The sequence below is a fragment of the Schistocerca americana genome, chromosome 3, assembly GCF_021461395.2.
Source record: "Schistocerca americana isolate TAMUIC-IGC-003095 chromosome 3, iqSchAmer2.1, whole genome shotgun sequence".
Lineage (NCBI taxonomy): Eukaryota > Metazoa > Arthropoda > Insecta > Orthoptera > Acrididae > Schistocerca > Schistocerca americana.
The window spans coordinates 347362239-347380861 of NC_060121.1; the positions used below are offsets into that span (position 1 = coordinate 347362239).

The 18623-nt window shown below is 42.1% G+C and overlaps 1 protein-coding gene across 1 annotated transcript in view; it reads right to left on the bottom strand.

Moving 5' to 3' along the window:
- Nucleotides 1–13025: 13025 nt before the first annotated feature.
- Nucleotides 13026–18623, bottom strand: part of LOC124607213 (sialin-like) — a 123004-nt gene continuing 117406 nt past the window's right edge. The window contains exon 10 of the mRNA XM_047139483.1: nt 13026–13852. Coding sequence (XP_046995439.1) covers nt 13731–13852 — 122 coding nt within the window. The 3' untranslated portion in view covers nt 13026–13730. The remainder of the gene's footprint in view (nt 13853–18623) is intronic.

The window sequence follows — 18623 nt, forward strand, 5'->3', positions numbered from 1 at the left end:
AGAAGCAGACAATTTAAATTGGAGGGAATAGTGGTCCAGCGCAAAAACATGTCCATATACAACTTCTCAAATTTTTCTAGGAACAATGCATCCTGTGCAATTCTGGGAAGCACTGCAAAAGATTTCTATAGCATGTCCAGAGGAAGACTTGGCTCTTATTTAAATAGACATCTGACATCAGTATCACATTGAGAACCTTTTAGCTGCACTTGCAGTGGTGAGTCGCACAGCAATTAGGTTTTTGGTGGACCACAGGTACAAAGGCTATGCATCATCGCACCAGCAATGGTAAACACATGTGCGCAGCCCAGAGGTATCTCTTAGGCTGGACAGACATGCTTGTGCCCAGTGTGAGGGCCTTGGGGCCTCTCTAGTTGACAGTTTGCTGATATCTTGTGATTGAATTTCTTAATGATAGTTCGAAAACGTTTTTTATGTGCAATGAGTGTTTCTGTCCTGTGCTATTTTTGGCTTTTTAAGCGTTGTGAGCATGTTTTTTACATAGCTTTATTGATGCATTATTTTTTGACGGTTTAGCTAGTAGTAGACATGGATGTTGCATTATTTTGTGAATAGGTCTGTTGGTTGTGCATGGCATTATTTCGATGGTTTGTAATTAGTGAGCATGTTTGCATAGCATTCTACAAGCATTATTTTGAGAATTTACAACTTGTTTTTTGTCTATACATCAGTGTACTGCATTATGTCGGTTATTTATGCGTAGTTTGAAGGTCTTTAGGCTATTTGCTGTGACGCCAAGCACATCAGGGTGAGCGTTTTGTATCAGTGTAATAAATATGTTATGTGAAATCCATCCCTAAATAAGTTGTCCAACTTCCCACTGAAAAAATAAATACAAGTATACTCCTTCCTCTCCTCAGCAGCTGCACTCTGAGTCCTTTTCTCAACATTTTCCCCAGACCACTATGGGAGGGCAGCTCCCTCTGGTGATAGTACTGTGTACTAGGTCAGTGGGACTCTGGACCTCATGGTGGACACACTGGATGGAGCTACTGCCTACGACAACTCAAATTTTTTAAATAAACACTGCTAGCAAAATATTTATGTCCATGCTATCCAGCAACTCAACACATGCTGATTCCTTTTCCCCTCAATTCCCAATTTACCTTTTCCTCACAAAAATTTTAATTTCCCACCATTTTCTGGGAGGGGATGGGAGGAGGGGATAGGTTTGTGGAGGTAGCTCAATCGACCTATTTTCCCACCTAAATTTGAACTTCCCACAATAATGACATTGCAACATGGCCACATCTATCGCCGCCATCTTGGATCCGCCATCTTGAATAAATTTTGCAACAATGTAATATGGAGTGGTGTCGCCCTTGTCCCCCTACTGACAGTTTGGCAAGGCATAGGTGAGTAACCAGCATCAGGCATGTTCATGTCATTCTGCCTGAAGGGTATGCTCATCATTACTTTGATACTCCAGAATGAGATTTCCACTCTGCAGCGGAGAGTGCGCTGATATGAAACTTCCTGTCTCCGCAATATCCTTTCTTTCAGGAGTGCTAGTTCTGCAAGGTTCGCAGGAGAGCTTCTGTAAAGTTTGGAAGGTAGGAGACGAGGTACTGGCAGAAGTAAAGCTGTGAGTACCGGGCGTGAGTCATGCTTTGGTAGCTCAGTTGGTAGAACACTTGCCCGCGTAAGGCAAAGGTACCGAGTTCGAGTCTCGGTCGGGCACACAGTTTTAATCTGCCAGGAAGTTTCATACTTTGATACTGCTCAGATGAAGAACAGTAATAAAATTCTTTAGTAATTTTCCATTCCAGTCGCTCAGTGTTAAAAATGCAATGGAAATTCAACCATAATTCCAAGAGAATTGGCGATTTATTTTTGTGTGAATTGTTATCATTTTCTCATTGGAAGAAGCATTACCATTTACGAGTAATGGTTACATTTGTCTTGTTGACAGTTTTTATAGTACTTCTTTTCCTAAAACACAATATAAGGTGCACAAAGTCATTTTTGCAGCAGCTATTGTGATAGAATTCGGAAACAGAGTGTATCAGTAAACAAGTAATTGGCGACCACAGATCTCAATAGCTTACGAATAACTTCATTGTGTCAGTCTGTGGTTACATAAGAGAGGAAATTACATATTTATTTTCATACTAATAAACTCGCGTCTCACTAGCTGTCGATAACTCCAAGAATTACAGTCACTGGAATGAGAAAAATAAAATAGAAAATACACCTTCTGACATATCGTCATAGATAAGAAAGTTCAGTGTGATTACGAATTGACGAAGTACTCTCGTCCTTGTGTGGCATGTTTCGCCAAAATCTCATTTAAATGTCTCGTTCGGTTTAGGAAATGTGAGGGATGTAAGACTATTTCATTCCCGTGGGCGTGAGATCGGGAGTGAATGCGCTACATAGGATCCATTTTCTCGAGATCGGAGACAGATAGAGATCTCCTCCCAAGTATAAACAAAAATTCAACATGTTAGTTAAATTTCATACGCAGAAACATATGGTTTAAATCGCACCAAACGCAAAATCATAGCGACCCCTATTTTTCATTGCAAACTTTTTGAGTTTTGCGTAGTGTCTTACTGAAATGTGTATATCACAATAATCATGACCATTAGCAAGATGATGGGCGCTTTGCCACGAAGCTGACATATAACGCTACAAGTAAGGCAAGAAACAAATATTTTCAGTGAGTAGTTTCTGTAAAATCTTTTGAGTAAGATAATAGGGTACGCGGGCTTCGGTTCTGTCAGCGCAGAGCGTGGCCAATCGGCGCGTGCGAAGTGTGTGTACGCGTCGCAATATGCGCCAGACCAGCGCGACATGAGCGGAACGTGAGTGTTGCTCTGTAGTGTCGCGTCACGTCACACGTGCTATACGCGCCTCAATTTGCGCTTGGCTTACACAGCTTCCACCAGCTAGAACAGTGCCCTGCTGACATGCAGGGTCCATGGATTCATGAGGCTGTCTCCATACCCGTACACGTTCATCCGCTCGATACAATTTGAAACGAGGCTCATCCGACCAGACAACATGTTTCCAATCATCACCAGTCCAATGTAGATGTTGACGGGCCCAGACCAGGCGTAAAGCTTTGTGTCGTGCAACCATCAAGGCTACACGAGCGGGCAAGCGGTTCCGATGTCCATATCGATGATGTTTCGTTGAACGGTTCGCACGCTAACACTGTTGATGGCCCAGCACTGAAATATGCAGCAGTTTGCGGAAGGGCTGCACTTCTGTCACGTTGAACGATTCTCTTCAGTCGTCGTTGGTCCCGTTCCTGCAGGATCTTTTTCTGGTCACAGCGATGTCGGAGAGCTGATGTTTTACTAGTTTCCTGGTATTCACGGTACACTCGTGAAATGGTCGTATGGGAAAATCCCCACTTCACCGCTACCTCGGTGATGCTGTGTCCCATCGTTCGTGCACCGATTATAACATCACGTTCAAACTTAAATCTGGATTACCTGCCATTATAGCAGCAATAACCAATATAACAACTGCACCGAACACTTGTCTTATATAGCCGTTGCTGACCGCAGCGCGGTATTCTACCTGTTTACATATCTCTCTGTATTTGAAAACGCAGGCATATACCAGTTCCTTTGGCGCTTCAGTGTATTATTATTACGTACTGTTATAGGGACGTTATACAGTCTTGTTTTTCTGTTAACTTTGTGCTGAAATGACATTTTGCAGTGGTATTGTCTGATGAACTGTCATTATTTTCGCGCTATAATATGATGTATCCTGCTTGATATTTTAAGGCATTTTGAATAACGTCATTGCCGAGCTTACTGAATCACCAAGTCCCCAGTCTAGTAAGTCATCTTCATCTTTAGTTTTGCCATACAAGTTACCAGTATTTTTGACGTGCAATTCAATTGACATAAAATTCTCATCCTTCCTCGTTTTTTTTCACACAAGAGTACATTTCTCGCTTTTTGAGTCTGTATGATTGATTAATTCTGTTTTTCACATCTAAAGGAGGACGGTATTATAAAACACACCAAGACAATGAATACTGGAAAACAAATTTTTAATTCAGTCAGTATGCACGTTGCCTCGCCAATTTTCACATACGTGAAAATACGAAATACGTAGGTTGGAACTTAAATAGTGGCAACACTGCTGTGGAGACACTATGCAATGGAATCTACTATTGCCGCTGATAGCACACGTTGTTTACATACCTACCTTACCTACAAGTAAATGGACTCGCCCGTTCCACGTCACCGGCGTGCGCATAGCTGAGGGAAACACAGTCACTTGTGAACGAGCGGTCTAGCGTAACGGTGTCACTATGTTTTAGAAACTGGAACAACGGAGCTGCATCAAGATTGAATGTGATAGAGGCCGTGCAGCACGACAGTGTCATCAAGGTCTTCAAGAGGCTTGCGAGGAATCGGCATTGCCGTACAGAACAGTGGCACGTTGGGTAAATGCCTTGAACGAAGGTCGGCTAACTGTGGTAGACATGCGTCGGGCAGGTCGTCCTAGCGTCTCTGAAGAAGTAGTGCATGCTGTTGCCGCGTTAGCGAACAGTGATCGACGCCATACGATTCGTGAGAGTGCGGTTCTAGGCACTACAGTCTGGAACCGAGCGACCGCTACGGTCGCAGGTTCGAATTCTGCCTCGGGCATGGATGTGTGTGATGTCCTTAGGTTAGTTAGGTTTGATTAGTTCTAAGTTCTTTGCGACTGATGAACTCAGAAGTTAAGTCGCATAGTGCTCAGAGCCATTTGAACGCATTTGATTCGTGAGCTCGTCCACCAAACCGGATTAGCACATACGACTGTGCTTCGCATCCCGAAGGAACGCCTGGGCACGCGAAAAATTGCATCACGATGGGTTCCTCATGACTTGAAGGAAATGCAGAAATGCATGCATTAGCCGATTAGCCGGCCGCGGTGGCCGTGCGGTTCTGGCGCTGCAGTCCGGAACCGCGGGACTGCTACAGTCGCAGGTTCGAATCCTGCCTCGGGCATGGGTGTGTGTGATGTCCTTAGGTTAGTTAGGTTTAAGTAGTTCTAAGTTCTAGGGGACTTATGACCTAAGATGTTGAGTCCCATAGTGCTCAGAGCCATTTTTAGCCAAATGCTTGCATTACGATGCTGCTTAGACGCACTTGGAGCGCTGTGAGCGCGAAGGAGAGGCTTTCTTACGCCCAATCGTAACACTGGATGAGAGATGGGCCACATCGTACGAGCCAAAACTGAAACGCCAATCCAACGAATGGCGTCATTACGGGTCGCCACAAAAGTCGAAAGTGCGTCAGAGCCCCCGTATGGTGAAAGTTATGGTGATTCTCGAGTACGACTGTGATGGTGTTATCCTAACGCATTATGTTCCACTACAGACCGTCAATGCACAGTATTACTGTTCGTTTTTGGAGCATCACCTACGACCGGCTTTGCGAAAGAAGCGGCGACACCTTCTGAGCAACGCACCCATCATTTTGCACAACAATGCGTGGGCGAATACAACGCAAGCTGTGGCTGCTCTGTTCGGTCGCAGGGACTGGGAAGTACTGTACCATCCATCATACTCCTCGGACTTAAGTCCTTGTGACTTTGATTTGATTCCGAAGATGAAGGAACCACTTCGTGGCATTCGCTTCAGAACTGTTCCAGAGATTCGACAGGCAGTAGACCGCTCCATTCACACCATCAACAGAACAGGATCTGCTAACGGTATACTACGCCTTCTACATCACTGGCAACGGGTTCCACACAACGCTGGTGACTACTTAGAAGTACAGTAACAGATGCAATCATGTAAATCTTTTGTATCGGTTGTGAATAATTAGTTGCCACTGTTTAAGTTCCAACCCTCGTAGTTAATTAATTGAATTGAGAAATCCTGACTGAAACGCTAAGAGACTGTTTCTTTCGCTACTCTCATATTTGGATAAATTTCCTCTAATCTCTTCAGAGAACTTTCCTAACTTCTGAGGTTGAGGCTCACCCACTTCTTAGTGGTGATTTCTAATTTTGGGTGTAGCTCAGTTCAACGTATTGAAAACGTTGCTCACAAATTCGATGGAGCTTCCCTCACTAGCTTTCTGGAGAACCATTGTGACACGCACATCCACTGACACCGAGGTGAGCTTTTGGTATTCGGTGGATAGCTGACAGATTATATGTTTGGTGCTCCAGAAGATCTGTTACAGTTTTCATAAACCTGGTACCATCAGGCAGGGCGCTCCTCTTGTCAAGAGAATGATTGCAAAATAGTATCAGTAAATGCAGAACACTGAACAAAAGACATAGCTTTTTTTCCCTTTTATTGCCCACAGGACTAGAAAAATACGCAGTAGCTGAAGATAAACGGTTTCCACACTTTGGAAATTTTCGCTCTCGTATTACATTTAATAAATAAAACATGGAACCTCAAATGCTTCAAATTTTGTTATAATTGCCTGCAATTCAGTGCTTGCCTTTGTGACCTCAAAAGTAAAATGTATTAGCTGCACTCCTGTTAAATATAAACTTCAAGATCATGGATACTTGAACATTGTTGTGTGCCCAAGGCATCATATTGTAGGATGAGTTGCGGTTCACACAACTGTTGATGTTCTTTTCGTCAAAGCTTAGGACAGCGATTGCTTTATTTTGGTGAAATATTGCTGAACTAGCTTTAACTAAACCTAACACCTTTAAAATATGCAGGGTGTTTCAAAAATGACCGGTATATTTGAAACGGCAATAAAAACTAAACGAGCAGCGATAGAAATACACCGTTTGTTGCAATTTGCTTGGGACAACAGTACATTTTCAGGCAGACAAACTTTCGAAATTACAGTAGTTACAATTTTCAATAACAGATGGCGCTGCAAGTGATGTGAAAGATATAGAAGACAACGCAGTCTGTGGGTGCGCCATTCTGTACGTCGTCTTTCTGCTGTAAGCATGTGCTGTTCACAACGTGCAAGTGTGCTGTAGACAACATGGTTTATTCCTTAGAACAAAGGATTTTTCTGGTGTTGGAATTCCACCGCCTAGAACACAGTGTTGTTGCAACAAGACGAAGTTTTCAACGGAGGTTTAATGTAACCAAAGGACCGAAAAGCGATACAATAAAGGATCTGTTTGAAAAATTTCAACGGACTGGGAACGTGACGGATGAACGTGCTGGAAAGGTAGGGCGACTGCATACGGCAACCACAGAGGGCAACGCGCAGCTAGTGCAGCAGGTGATCCAACAGTGGCCTTGGGTTTCCGTTCGCCGTGTTGCAGCTGCGGTCCAAATGACGCCAACGTCCACGTATCGTCTCATGCGCCAGAGTTTACACCTCTATCCATACAAAATTCAAACGCGGCAACCCCTCAGCGCCGCTACCATTGCTGCACGAGAGACATTCGCTAACGATATAGTGCACAGGATTGATGATGGCGATATGCATGTGGGCAGCATTTGGTTTGCTGACGAAGCTTATTTTTACCTGGACGGCTTCGTCAATAAACAGAACTGGCGCATATGGGGAACCGAAAAGCCCCATGTTGCAGTCCCATCGTCCCTGCATCCTCAAAAAGTACTGGTCTGGGCCGCCATTTCTTCCAAAGGAATCATTGGCCCATTTTTCAGATCCGAAACGATTACTGCATCACGCTATCTGAACATTCTTCGTGAATTTGTGGCGGTACAAACTGCCTTAGACGACACTGCGAACACCTCGTGGTTTATGCAAGATGGTGCCTGGCCACATCGCACAGCCGACGTCTTTAATTTCCTGAATGAATATTTCGATGATCGTGTGATTGCTTTGGGCTATCCGAAACATACAGGAGGCGGCGTGGATTGGCCTCCCTATTCGCTAGACATGAACCCCTGTGACTTCTTTCTGTGGGGACACTTGAAAGACCAGGTGTACCGCCAGAATCCAGAAACAATTGAACAGCTGAAGCAGTACATCTCATCTGCATGTGAAGCCATTCCGCCAGACACGTTGTCAAAGGTTTCGGGTAATTTCATTCAGAGACTACGCCATATTATTGCTACACATGGTGGATATGTGGAAAATATCGTACTATAGAGTTTCCGAGACCGCAGCGCCATCTGTTGTTGAAAATTGTAACTACTGTAATTTCGAAAGTTTGTCTGCCTCAAAATGTACTGTTGTCCCAAGCATATTGCAACAAACGGTGTATTTCTATCGCTGCTCGTTTAGTTTTTATTGCCGTTTCAAATATACCGGTCATTTTTGAAACACCCTGTAGGTTGACATTTAAACTGTTTTGTCGCTTTCTGGAGTGTTAATCGGCAGGGCAAAAGATCTTCTCCCCAAACAATCATTCGATTTTGAAGATCTTTCCCCTCTGATCAGCACATGATTTTGATGACAAAAGTCTCAAATTGAGGGTGTTTTCTATGTTGTCTGAGTTCCAAGTGTAATTTTTTTTATAGACACCAAACACGTTCTTGTGAATAACCCTGAGACAGTTTTACGTCTTTATGCTTTCATGTTTATTTTAAAGAACAGATGTTATGAAAGCTATGCCCTGTTCTCTAATTTTCTTCATAGCTTCAATTTTTTGCATCATTAAAGCATTCATACAGTTTGCAATAGCCAATTATTTTTCCAGTTCCTTAATTTCTTGCTCGTTGATTATAACGACAGTCTGAGACAGTAGTGGTGCAACTTACAGTATTTCCTCTTTTGTATTATTTATCGAAACACCGTATCTAAAATTTTGACCCACCAGTAAATTTAATCTCTGACGATCCTTTATGCTTTACACTTTCATTACTTTCAATTTCATAAGTTAGAGTACCTTTACCAACATTGACGATAAACTGATGTTAACATGTAAAAGGGCACATACTTCTCAAATCCATTTTTACATCAGTGTTATCTGAAATGATGCATTAAATCTAAAATGTCTGTATGTAAAGATATTATCAATAATTCAGTGTTCGATGTCTAAAACATCTGTCAAATTGCGTAAAGATATTGACATTATAGTATTTCTACATTTGTATTATAGACTGTTTGATATGAATGAGTTGCAATAAAGATTTATATTCAGGAGTGAATCGATTTTATAAGGCAGCCTCAAGAAATTTTTTTAAAATCTAAAGACGTCAATAGCACTCATGTTGCATTTGAAAGAATGCATTAGAGATGTGGCCGACTGCCTCAAGTAGAGCCGAAAGACATTGAGACTTATGAATTGTAGCTCAAGAGACACACTCGAACATGCAGAGACTGCTATCTCTATAGTCACTGTTAAAGACGAGCCAACAAGCTACTACAATGAAATTGAAGAACACTATTCTGAATAGTTGATTTTGGCCTTATTGAGTATCACTGTGTTGTATGTTCTAATACTGCTATATTATTTATCACTACCAGCAACTCTTCAGAATCACTTTACTTACATCATGGATGATGGACAATGATATGAATGCGAATGACTAATGCCTGATGAACTAACATTATGTTGAGTCGATTTTTTAAATAATTTTATAGACATATTGAAGTCGATCATTTTTGTGAAACAGTTACGATTTTTGGTGTTGGATGTTTCGATAACGCCACATTATTTATGATAAGCAACAATCACACTACTTACATTGCAGCTGTAGGTTAATGATATGAGTGGTACTTAATGACCTACAATTACTTTCAGTCGAGACCTTGAATAATTCCGATAGACGTAGTCAAGTGGAAATTACCGTTGGACAGTAACGACCATCGGCGTTGGATGATTCAGTATTGCTACATTATTGGTCATAATTAACAATAATGCATAACCATACTACTTATACTATGGATGAATTTTAATAAAAATGAAAGCAAATGACTGATTCTTGATGAAGTGCAATTACATGGAGTTGAGACTTAAAATAATTCTGATTAACATATTCAAGTGGATAATTTTTATTGGACAGTTCCAATAGTTGTTGAGTGTTTTAATGAGACCCACATTATTTACCACAATCAACCATTACTTACATTATGGATGTAGGTTATTGATATAACTAATGGTTGACGAAATATTTTAAAAAATTGCTCGATGTTTCTATAAATTATTTTGGAATTTCATCACAACGTATTTGTTAGTTAGCTCTGATTCTTGACAATTCATTTAAGTTGGTTCAGTGAACTATAACAATTCCTTAAATGACATCATCAAGTCTGAACTTGCTGACTACTTATTTTGCGTGTTGGAACAATTTCTGACTTGCTGGCATTGACAACCCATTGGAGCAATCAAGTATCTGCACTGTGGGTCAGTATGATGTTACGATTTTAATAAACTCATGAGTGTACATAGGAGTAGACATACTACTGTTCAAGGTAAACATGGAACACTTCTTAGTATCATGTTAGTTCTCGATTCCTACTCCTTCCATTCCCATAATATTTGCATTTTTCATGCACAGCACATCAGCCTTCTTAATTAAAGAGGCATAGTGCAGCCATTTTTGCAGTTTTCGTTTGGATGTTGGAAACAATCTCCAGCTTCAGAAGACAGTTAATGGCATATCTATTAAAGCAACGATAATGATTACCATTGCCCCTGTTCACACTTGTTACTCTTTTACATCCTTCTTCCCAACCAGATCTTCCTCTTTTCCCAGCATTTTTAGCTAGTGCAGCCTTCTCAAATTCCCTTTCCCAAGAACTCGTTATATCAGAAAACATCTGTCTTGTATGCCTATAAATTCTTTTCATACCTGCCACTATCGTTATTTTTATTATTGTCGTTATTATTATTATTATTATTGCTGATCAATATTATCACTACTAGTGGCAGCAGCTGCAGTAGTGCAAATACTGTCAGAATTAATTTCGTTACTTAATAGTCAGCCTTATTTACTCATATTGCCTCTTCCGACATTCAAATATCTTTAATACTATTTGTCATATTTAAACTGTTGTTTCTCAGGAAACGATGGTGTAAAAATGGTATTGTATTGGTGAAATCCTGGTATGATGTAAGATACGGTCTGACGACCCTAATCAGATCAGGTTAAATAATAAATAAATAAATAAATGGACTGAAGAAGATCTGAAAAAAAGCAAAACAAGGTGCTGTTGAAGTTTATCGATTAGAAATGCTGCTGAAAATTTTAAAATAACCTTTATCATGCTGCAGATCTGGTTAAAGAGAGGATCTGAATTGGACCCAAGCTCAATAAGGAAATATGACTTTCCTCCTGCATACAAAGAAGCTCTGGCTTACCATGTCAAAACACATGATGGTACAGTGTGTTTGAAGATGCGATCCAGAATGCCCATCAACTTCCCATTAATTCTATTACTTACGAAAACGGATTACAGCGATTAAATTGAAATCATGGCAGTCTCTTTCCAGATACAATTAGATGAATTATACATGTTCCTTCCAATTGTGGAAAAACGAATGTTTTTCTTCTCATTCTTGAAAGTGATCTCAGACTGATTATCTTATGTATTTACTGCAAATCTCTTCAGCAATACACATACAAGCGTCTAGCACAGGTATCTGAGAATTTGAATGCTATTGGTTGTTTCACATTTTCAAGAAAGAAGGATATAAGGCCAACCAAAGAAGCACTATCGTTTCAATTTTTATTTTTTTATGACATTGCTTATAATAAGGAAAATCATATGAAGGCATACTTTTCTATGAGTTGTTATTAATGTGTAGACAGATTTTTATCAACATCAAATGTGTAGCAAAATTCAAAAACTGTTAATTAGATATGATGCTAATGTGAGTATTCTTTAAAAAAAAATCTTAATTAGGCTTACATTTACCGATCATGTTAACCATGATACGACTTTTCATCCGTTCCTCGAAATGTGTAAATGAGCTTGGAGTAAAAATGTGTACAATTTTCTAGTAATGGGTAAAGATGATGATTTAAATAATGGACTTTGTCATATTAATTTTGATAGCTATATTTCTGTTTAATAAATAGAAGAGGAAAGACTGAAATTGTAATCAATGTTACAGATGTATCTTATGTTAACGTAACGTGTTGCTCGAATATGTTGCATGTAAAGAAAAGATGTAAACTGTGAATACAAGCTAAATGTTGTGGAAGTGGAAGAGAGATAAACTGAGAATGTAAGCTACATTTTGTAATTTTATTACGAAACTGAAACTAAGCTGTATGTTCTGTATGTATTATGAACATGTGATTGAAAACTACTGGTGTTCCATAGTATATTGAGCTACGTATCTCAGTTTTTTGTTGTGATCTAGACCTAAGCTCGCCGGAGAAATAATTAGATGAATCGTTAAGCTTTAACAGTTGGCGCAGTGTTGGAACAGAGGGTAGAAGTCATCATCAGCATCCACAAAATTATGTGGAATTGCACTATCAAAGCCTTACCGAGTTGTTTAACCTGGATGTGACGCGCCACACAACCTTGTGGACTGATTTCCTAACCGAAACCAAGCAATTATCAAGTCCGGTGATTCTGCTTTGCCTGTTTGAACCTCCACTACAGAATAATTCATCTCCCTCTTGCATTGCATAGATACATTACGTAATAGCTTTCAGAGAGTGTATGTGAAAGGACTCTACTGTGCAGAGAAGAAAAGTATATGCATCATGAAATAAAGTTAAGCCTATTTGATGAGCCATTTTTCTAACACTCACCTTTAATTTTCTCCTTAAAATTTGGGTACTCTCAATGGGAACAAGATATCAACAGTTGGTAAAAAGACAGTATCAGGACGGCTGAAATAGCAATACGACTGGAGACCGTTGTTAGTCACTTCACCAACACATGGGACAGGCAATTAATGTGAGCAAAAACGGTATTATATGAGAAGAGAGAAATGAAATATAAGCCAATGGACACTTGGTTCCTAGTTGTTGAAGAAGCGTTTTAATGTTTATGCTTCAGTAAGAAACTTTTGTTCACACTGAAAAATTACAATTATTTTTCATTCAAATTGTTTTGCTTGTTTATCAATATATAACAGACTCACAGTGCGACGCAAGACTATACATTATAGAAAAAAACGAATTCAGAAACGCCTTCAATGCCCAAAAAACTGTAACGTCGAGCTGTCTTCTAACGAAATAAATCAAAAATATTTTTTCTATGACCTGTTCTGTTGTACGATTACTTTATTAGGGATAAAGCACTGTAAAAACTAAGAACCATAAAATATCAGGGAGTAGCTGACGGCAGCGATTGTAGGGAAAGCATATGCAAGTCCAGTTTATTGGAAGAATCCTTACGGAATGTAATTTTCTCAAGAAGCAGGTAGCTCATAGAACAATCGACAGTCTGAGGCTCTTAATAAAGGAGACGGAGAAGATTCAAAGACGATAAGAACTGTGTTTCGTCGCGGACTCGTTTACCTAGACCAAGAGAGCAACAAAGTGTTCATCAGGCTCCAGTCGCTGACACTACAAGATAGGCATTGTGCACTATGGAGAGGTTTACTGCTAAAATTTCAACATGTGTCAGGCAACATCTTTCACATACATCCCAGGAAATGACCATGATGAGAAAAGATTCCAGCTCATCGGTGGCTTCTCTATAGCCACACTTCCCGGTCACCATTCACAAATGGAACAGGAGAGAGGAGAAATGGTAGTGGTACACAAGTACAATGTAGTTTGCGAAGTATAGATGTTGATACAGAACACGGAAGTAAATGAAGGAAGCCTATACAGTGGATGTCAAGTAGTTGTTGATGATGACGATTTGTGTAATAAACAACTCATATTTGTTCATCAGCCTTTTTTTGGAGATTCATTGTCCAGTGAATGGCCCCTAAGGTATTACATTTCTCCGATGACCTCTCTGCGTTATTTCTTCGGTAACCACTTGCGTTGCGCCTTCATCGAATGCTGCGTTCTCGATTCCTTCAGTGGTGTTCGCTCTGCGTGCTGTTTCTGAAACAAAGAAATGACAAAAGTAACATAACACATTTATTGCTAATCGCTCCAGTTTTTTTAATAATGACGTATAATTTAGTCGTGTGGCGGATAATATAAGAGGGCCAGCTGCAAAATAATGCCTCAGTATTTTCACCTGTATTCTCAACATCGATAAAGGTACACTACTGGCCATTAAAATTGCTACACCACGAAGATGACGTCCTACAGACGCGAAATTTAACCGACAGGAAGAAGATGCTGTGATATGCAAATGATTAGCTTTTCAGAGCATTCACAAGAGGTTGTCCCGGTGGCGACACCTACAACGCGCTGACATGAGGAAAGTTTCCAACCGATTTCTCATACACAAACAGCAGTAGACCGCCGTTGCCTGGTGAAACGTTGTTGTGATGCCTCGTGTAAGGAGGAGAAAGGCGTACTATCACGTTTCCGACTTTGATAAAGGTCGGATTGTAGCATATCGCAATTGCGGTTTATCGTATCGCGACATTTCTACTCGCGTTGGTCGAGATCCGATGACTGTTAGCAGAATACGGAATCGGTGGGTTCAGGTGGGTAATACGGAACGCCGTGCTGGATCCCAACGGCCTCGTATCACTAGCAGTCGAGATTACAGGCATCTTATCCACATGGCTATTACGGATCGTGCAGCCACGTCTCGATCCCTGCGTCAAGAGATGGGGACGTTTGCAAGACAACATCCATCAGCACGAACAGTTCGACGACGTTTGTAGCAGCATGGACCATTAGCTCGGAGACCATGGCCGCGGTTACACTTGACGCTGCATCAAAGACAGGAGTGCCTGCGATGGTGTACTCAATGACGAACCTGGGTCCACGAATGGCAAAACGTCATTTTTTCGGAAGAATCCAGGTTCTGTTTTCAGCATCATGATGGTCACATCAGTGTTTGGCGACATCGCGGTGAACGCACGTTGGAAGCGTGTATTCGTCAGCGCTGTACTGGCGTATCACCCGGTGTAATGGTATGGGTTGCCACTGGTTACACGTCTCAGTCACCTCTTGTTCTCATTGACGGCACTTTGAACAGTGGACGTTACGTTTCAGATGTGTTACGACCCGTGCCACTACCCTTCATTCGATCCCTGCGAAACCCTACATTTCAGCAGGGTAATGCACGACCGCATGTTGCAGGTCCTGTACGGGTCTATCTGGATACAGAAAATGTTCGACTGCCGCCCTGCCAGCAAATTCTCCAGATCTCTCACCAATTGAAAACGTCTGACAATGGTGGCCGAGCAACTGGCTCGTCACAATACGCCAGTCACTACTCTTGATCGTCTTGAAGCTGCATGGGCAGCTGTACCTGTACACGCCATCCAGGCTCTGTTTGACTCAATGCCCAGGCGTATCAAGGTCGTTATTACGGCCAGAGGTGGTTTTTCTGGGTACTGATATCTCAGGATCTATGCACCCCAATTGCGTGAAAATGTAATCACATGTCAGTTCTAGTAAAATATTTTTGTAAAATGAATACCCGTTTATCATCTGCATTTCTTCTTGGTGTAGGAATTCTAATGGCCAGTAGTGTATTACATGTCATGTGTATTACTCGGTCAACTATTCTCACTTCCCTAATGAAAGTTGCAACCCTCTTCTTGTAGCTAATAACATGACGGTGTTTAACGTATCTACACTCCTGGAAATTGAAATAAGAACACCGTGAATTCATTGTCCCAGGAAGGGGAAACTTTATTGACACATTCCTGGGGTCAGATACATCACATGATCACACTGACAGAACCACAGGGTCATAGACACAGGCAACAGAGCATGCACAATGTCGGCACTAGTACAGTGTATATCCACCTTTCGCAGCAATGCAGGCTGCTATTCTCCCATGGAGACGATCGTAGAGATGCTGGATGTAGTCCTGTGGAACGGCTTGCCATGCCATTTCCACCTGGCGCCTCAGTTGGACCAGCGTTCGTGCTGGACGTGCAGACCGCGTGAGACGACGCTTCATCCAGTCCCAAACATGCTCAATGGGGGACAGATCCGGAGATTTTGCTGGCCAGGGTAGTTGACTTACACCTTCTAGAGCACGTTGGGTGGCACGGGATACATGCGGACGTGCATTTTCCTGTTGGAACAGCAAGTTCCCTTGCCGGTCTAGGAATGGTAGAACGATGGGTTCGATGACGGTTTGGATGTACCGTGCACTATTCAGTGTCCCCTCGACGATCACCAGTGGTGTACGGCCAGTGTAGGAGATCGCTCCCCACACCATGATGCCGGGTGTTGGCCCTGCGTGCCTCGGTCGTATGCAGCCCTGATTGTGGCGCTCACCTGCACGGCGCCAAACACGCATACGACCATCATTGGCACCAAGGCAGAAGCGACTCTCATCGCTGAAGACGACACGTCTCCATTCGTCCCTCCATTCACGCCTGTCGCGACACCACTGGAGGCGGGCTGCACGATGTTGGGGCGTGAGCGGAAGACGGCCTAACGGTGTGCGGGACCGTAGCCCAGCTTCATGGAGACGGTTGCGAATGGTCCTCGCCGATACCCCAGGAGCAACAGTGTCCCTAATTTGCTGGGAAGTGGCGGTGCGGTCCCCTACGGCACTGCGTGGGATCCTACGGTCTTGGCGTGCATCCGTGCGTCGCTGCGGTCCGGTCCCAGGTCGACGGGCATGTGCACCTTCCGCCGACCACTGGCGACAACATCGATGTACTGTGGAGACCTCACGCCCCACGTGTTGAGCAATTCGGCGGTACGTCCACCCGGCCTCCCGCATGCCCACTATACGCCCTCGCTCAAAGTCCGTCAACTGCACATACGGTTCACGTCCACGTTGTCGCGGCATGCTACCAGTGTTAAAGACTGCGATGGAGCTCCGTATGCCACGGCAAACTGGCTGACACTGACGGCGGCGGTGCACAAATGCTGCGCAGCTAGCGCCATTCGACGGCCATCACCGCGGTTCCTGGTGTGTCCGCTGTGCCGTGCGTGTGATCATTGCTTGTACAGCCCTCTCGCAGTGTCCGGAGCAAGTATGGTGATTCTGACACACCGGTGTCAATGTGTTCTTTTTTCCATTTCCAGGAGTGTATATCGATATGTGAGAAACTGAAAATAGGAATTCGAAGACTTCGTCCACATGTGGAGCAGCCTCTCCTTCAGGACGGCAATGCCAGATCACTCACTGCAACAATCTGACACACTGGGTTCACTGTTACCGAACATCCCTCAGACGATTCCGAGTTGGCTCCATCTAATTTTCGTCTGTTTATAAAACTTAAAGAAAACCTTGGAAAGCTTCATTTTGAGAGTGATAAAGCGTTTGAAGCAGACGTGACGTTGTGGCTCTGTGAATAAAGTCCAACATTCAACAGTGACGGTATCAACAAACTCGTCTCCCCTCGGGAGAAATGTGCTAGTACCATGGTGATTATATTTAGAAATAAATATGAAGGCATGAAGAATAAAGATGTAGAGTGTTAATAATATTTGTTTTATTTAAGAAGCTTTAAGAGGTTTCGTGTAAAAAATTCGGAGTTATTACTTTTGTTCACGCCCTCGTAGTTCTGATGCATTATCAACTTTGGCTGAGATGAAAATCAACGATAATATTAGGTACCATACCGAAAGAGACGAATTGGGAATTAGTTAATGAAGTACGCTTTTAGTGTACATGTTTGGTGAACCTAGTAGAAACTCCAGCGTCTACAAACTGCTCATTATATTTGCTTCTTACCATCAAAACATTTCTAGGATATATGTATTTATGGTTTTCATTTGACATTCGACATTAGTAGTGTTATGATAGTAAAAATTATAGAGGCCCTAGTCACACGACATTTACATTTATCCGAAATTTTCAGTTTTGAACAAAGTTTATTTTACTTGTGAGTAGCACAAGAATGTGTCGAGTGGGAAATAAAATCACTTATGTATATTCTTCATTTTAGTATAGTAACAGAACAACGACGACGCAGGATGCCTGAAGCGTTTCTGCCGTTCATTGGGAGAACGGGTTTGGTGGAAGAATGACATAAACGGTTTGTCAGACCAAAAGATAGTCTCATTCAAATAAACGAGTAGTCATGTTAAGAAAGACCCGAACGTGTTAACTATGAGGACCTATTTTATTAATTGTGATCATCTAACCACAGTCCTACATTTGCAATATTTGGTAAACGCTTAAAAAGTCGAGGTATGAGTCCATCTCTATCGGCGTGAAAACGAAAAAAGTCGCCGGTTGAGCATTTGTTCATTTGTACTTTGTCATCATCAAAGATTCCCACATCGACTTCTTTACTGTATTATAAATATGTAAGTTATAGTCATATGACCCACCTGGATAGCCTTGCGTGTTAGCACGCCACGTCTGGGAAACAAGAATTGGTGTGGCTCGGAATTGAATCCGCCTGGCGGATTAACGACAAGGGCCCTTGTGCTGGCCAATATGGATGTAGTTTCTAGACGGTTTTCCACATCCATCTAGGTGAATACCGTGCTAGTACTCACGCCTCACCTAAGTTACACGATTCGCAAACATTTAGAAAATGTTCGCAAACTTTCATGTGGATAACACTAGATGCGAACAGTTGTGATACACAAATTCCGTCCCTGGGGGTAAAGGGGTGGCGACAGGAAGGGCATCAGACTACCCTCTATCATCAACACTGCAAATTCCGATTATGAACATGCCGGCCCCATGCAGATATGGTATAAAGAAAAAAAGATATTACATAATTCCTCGACCCTAAGTCTCTTGCCAGAACTACACAGCAGA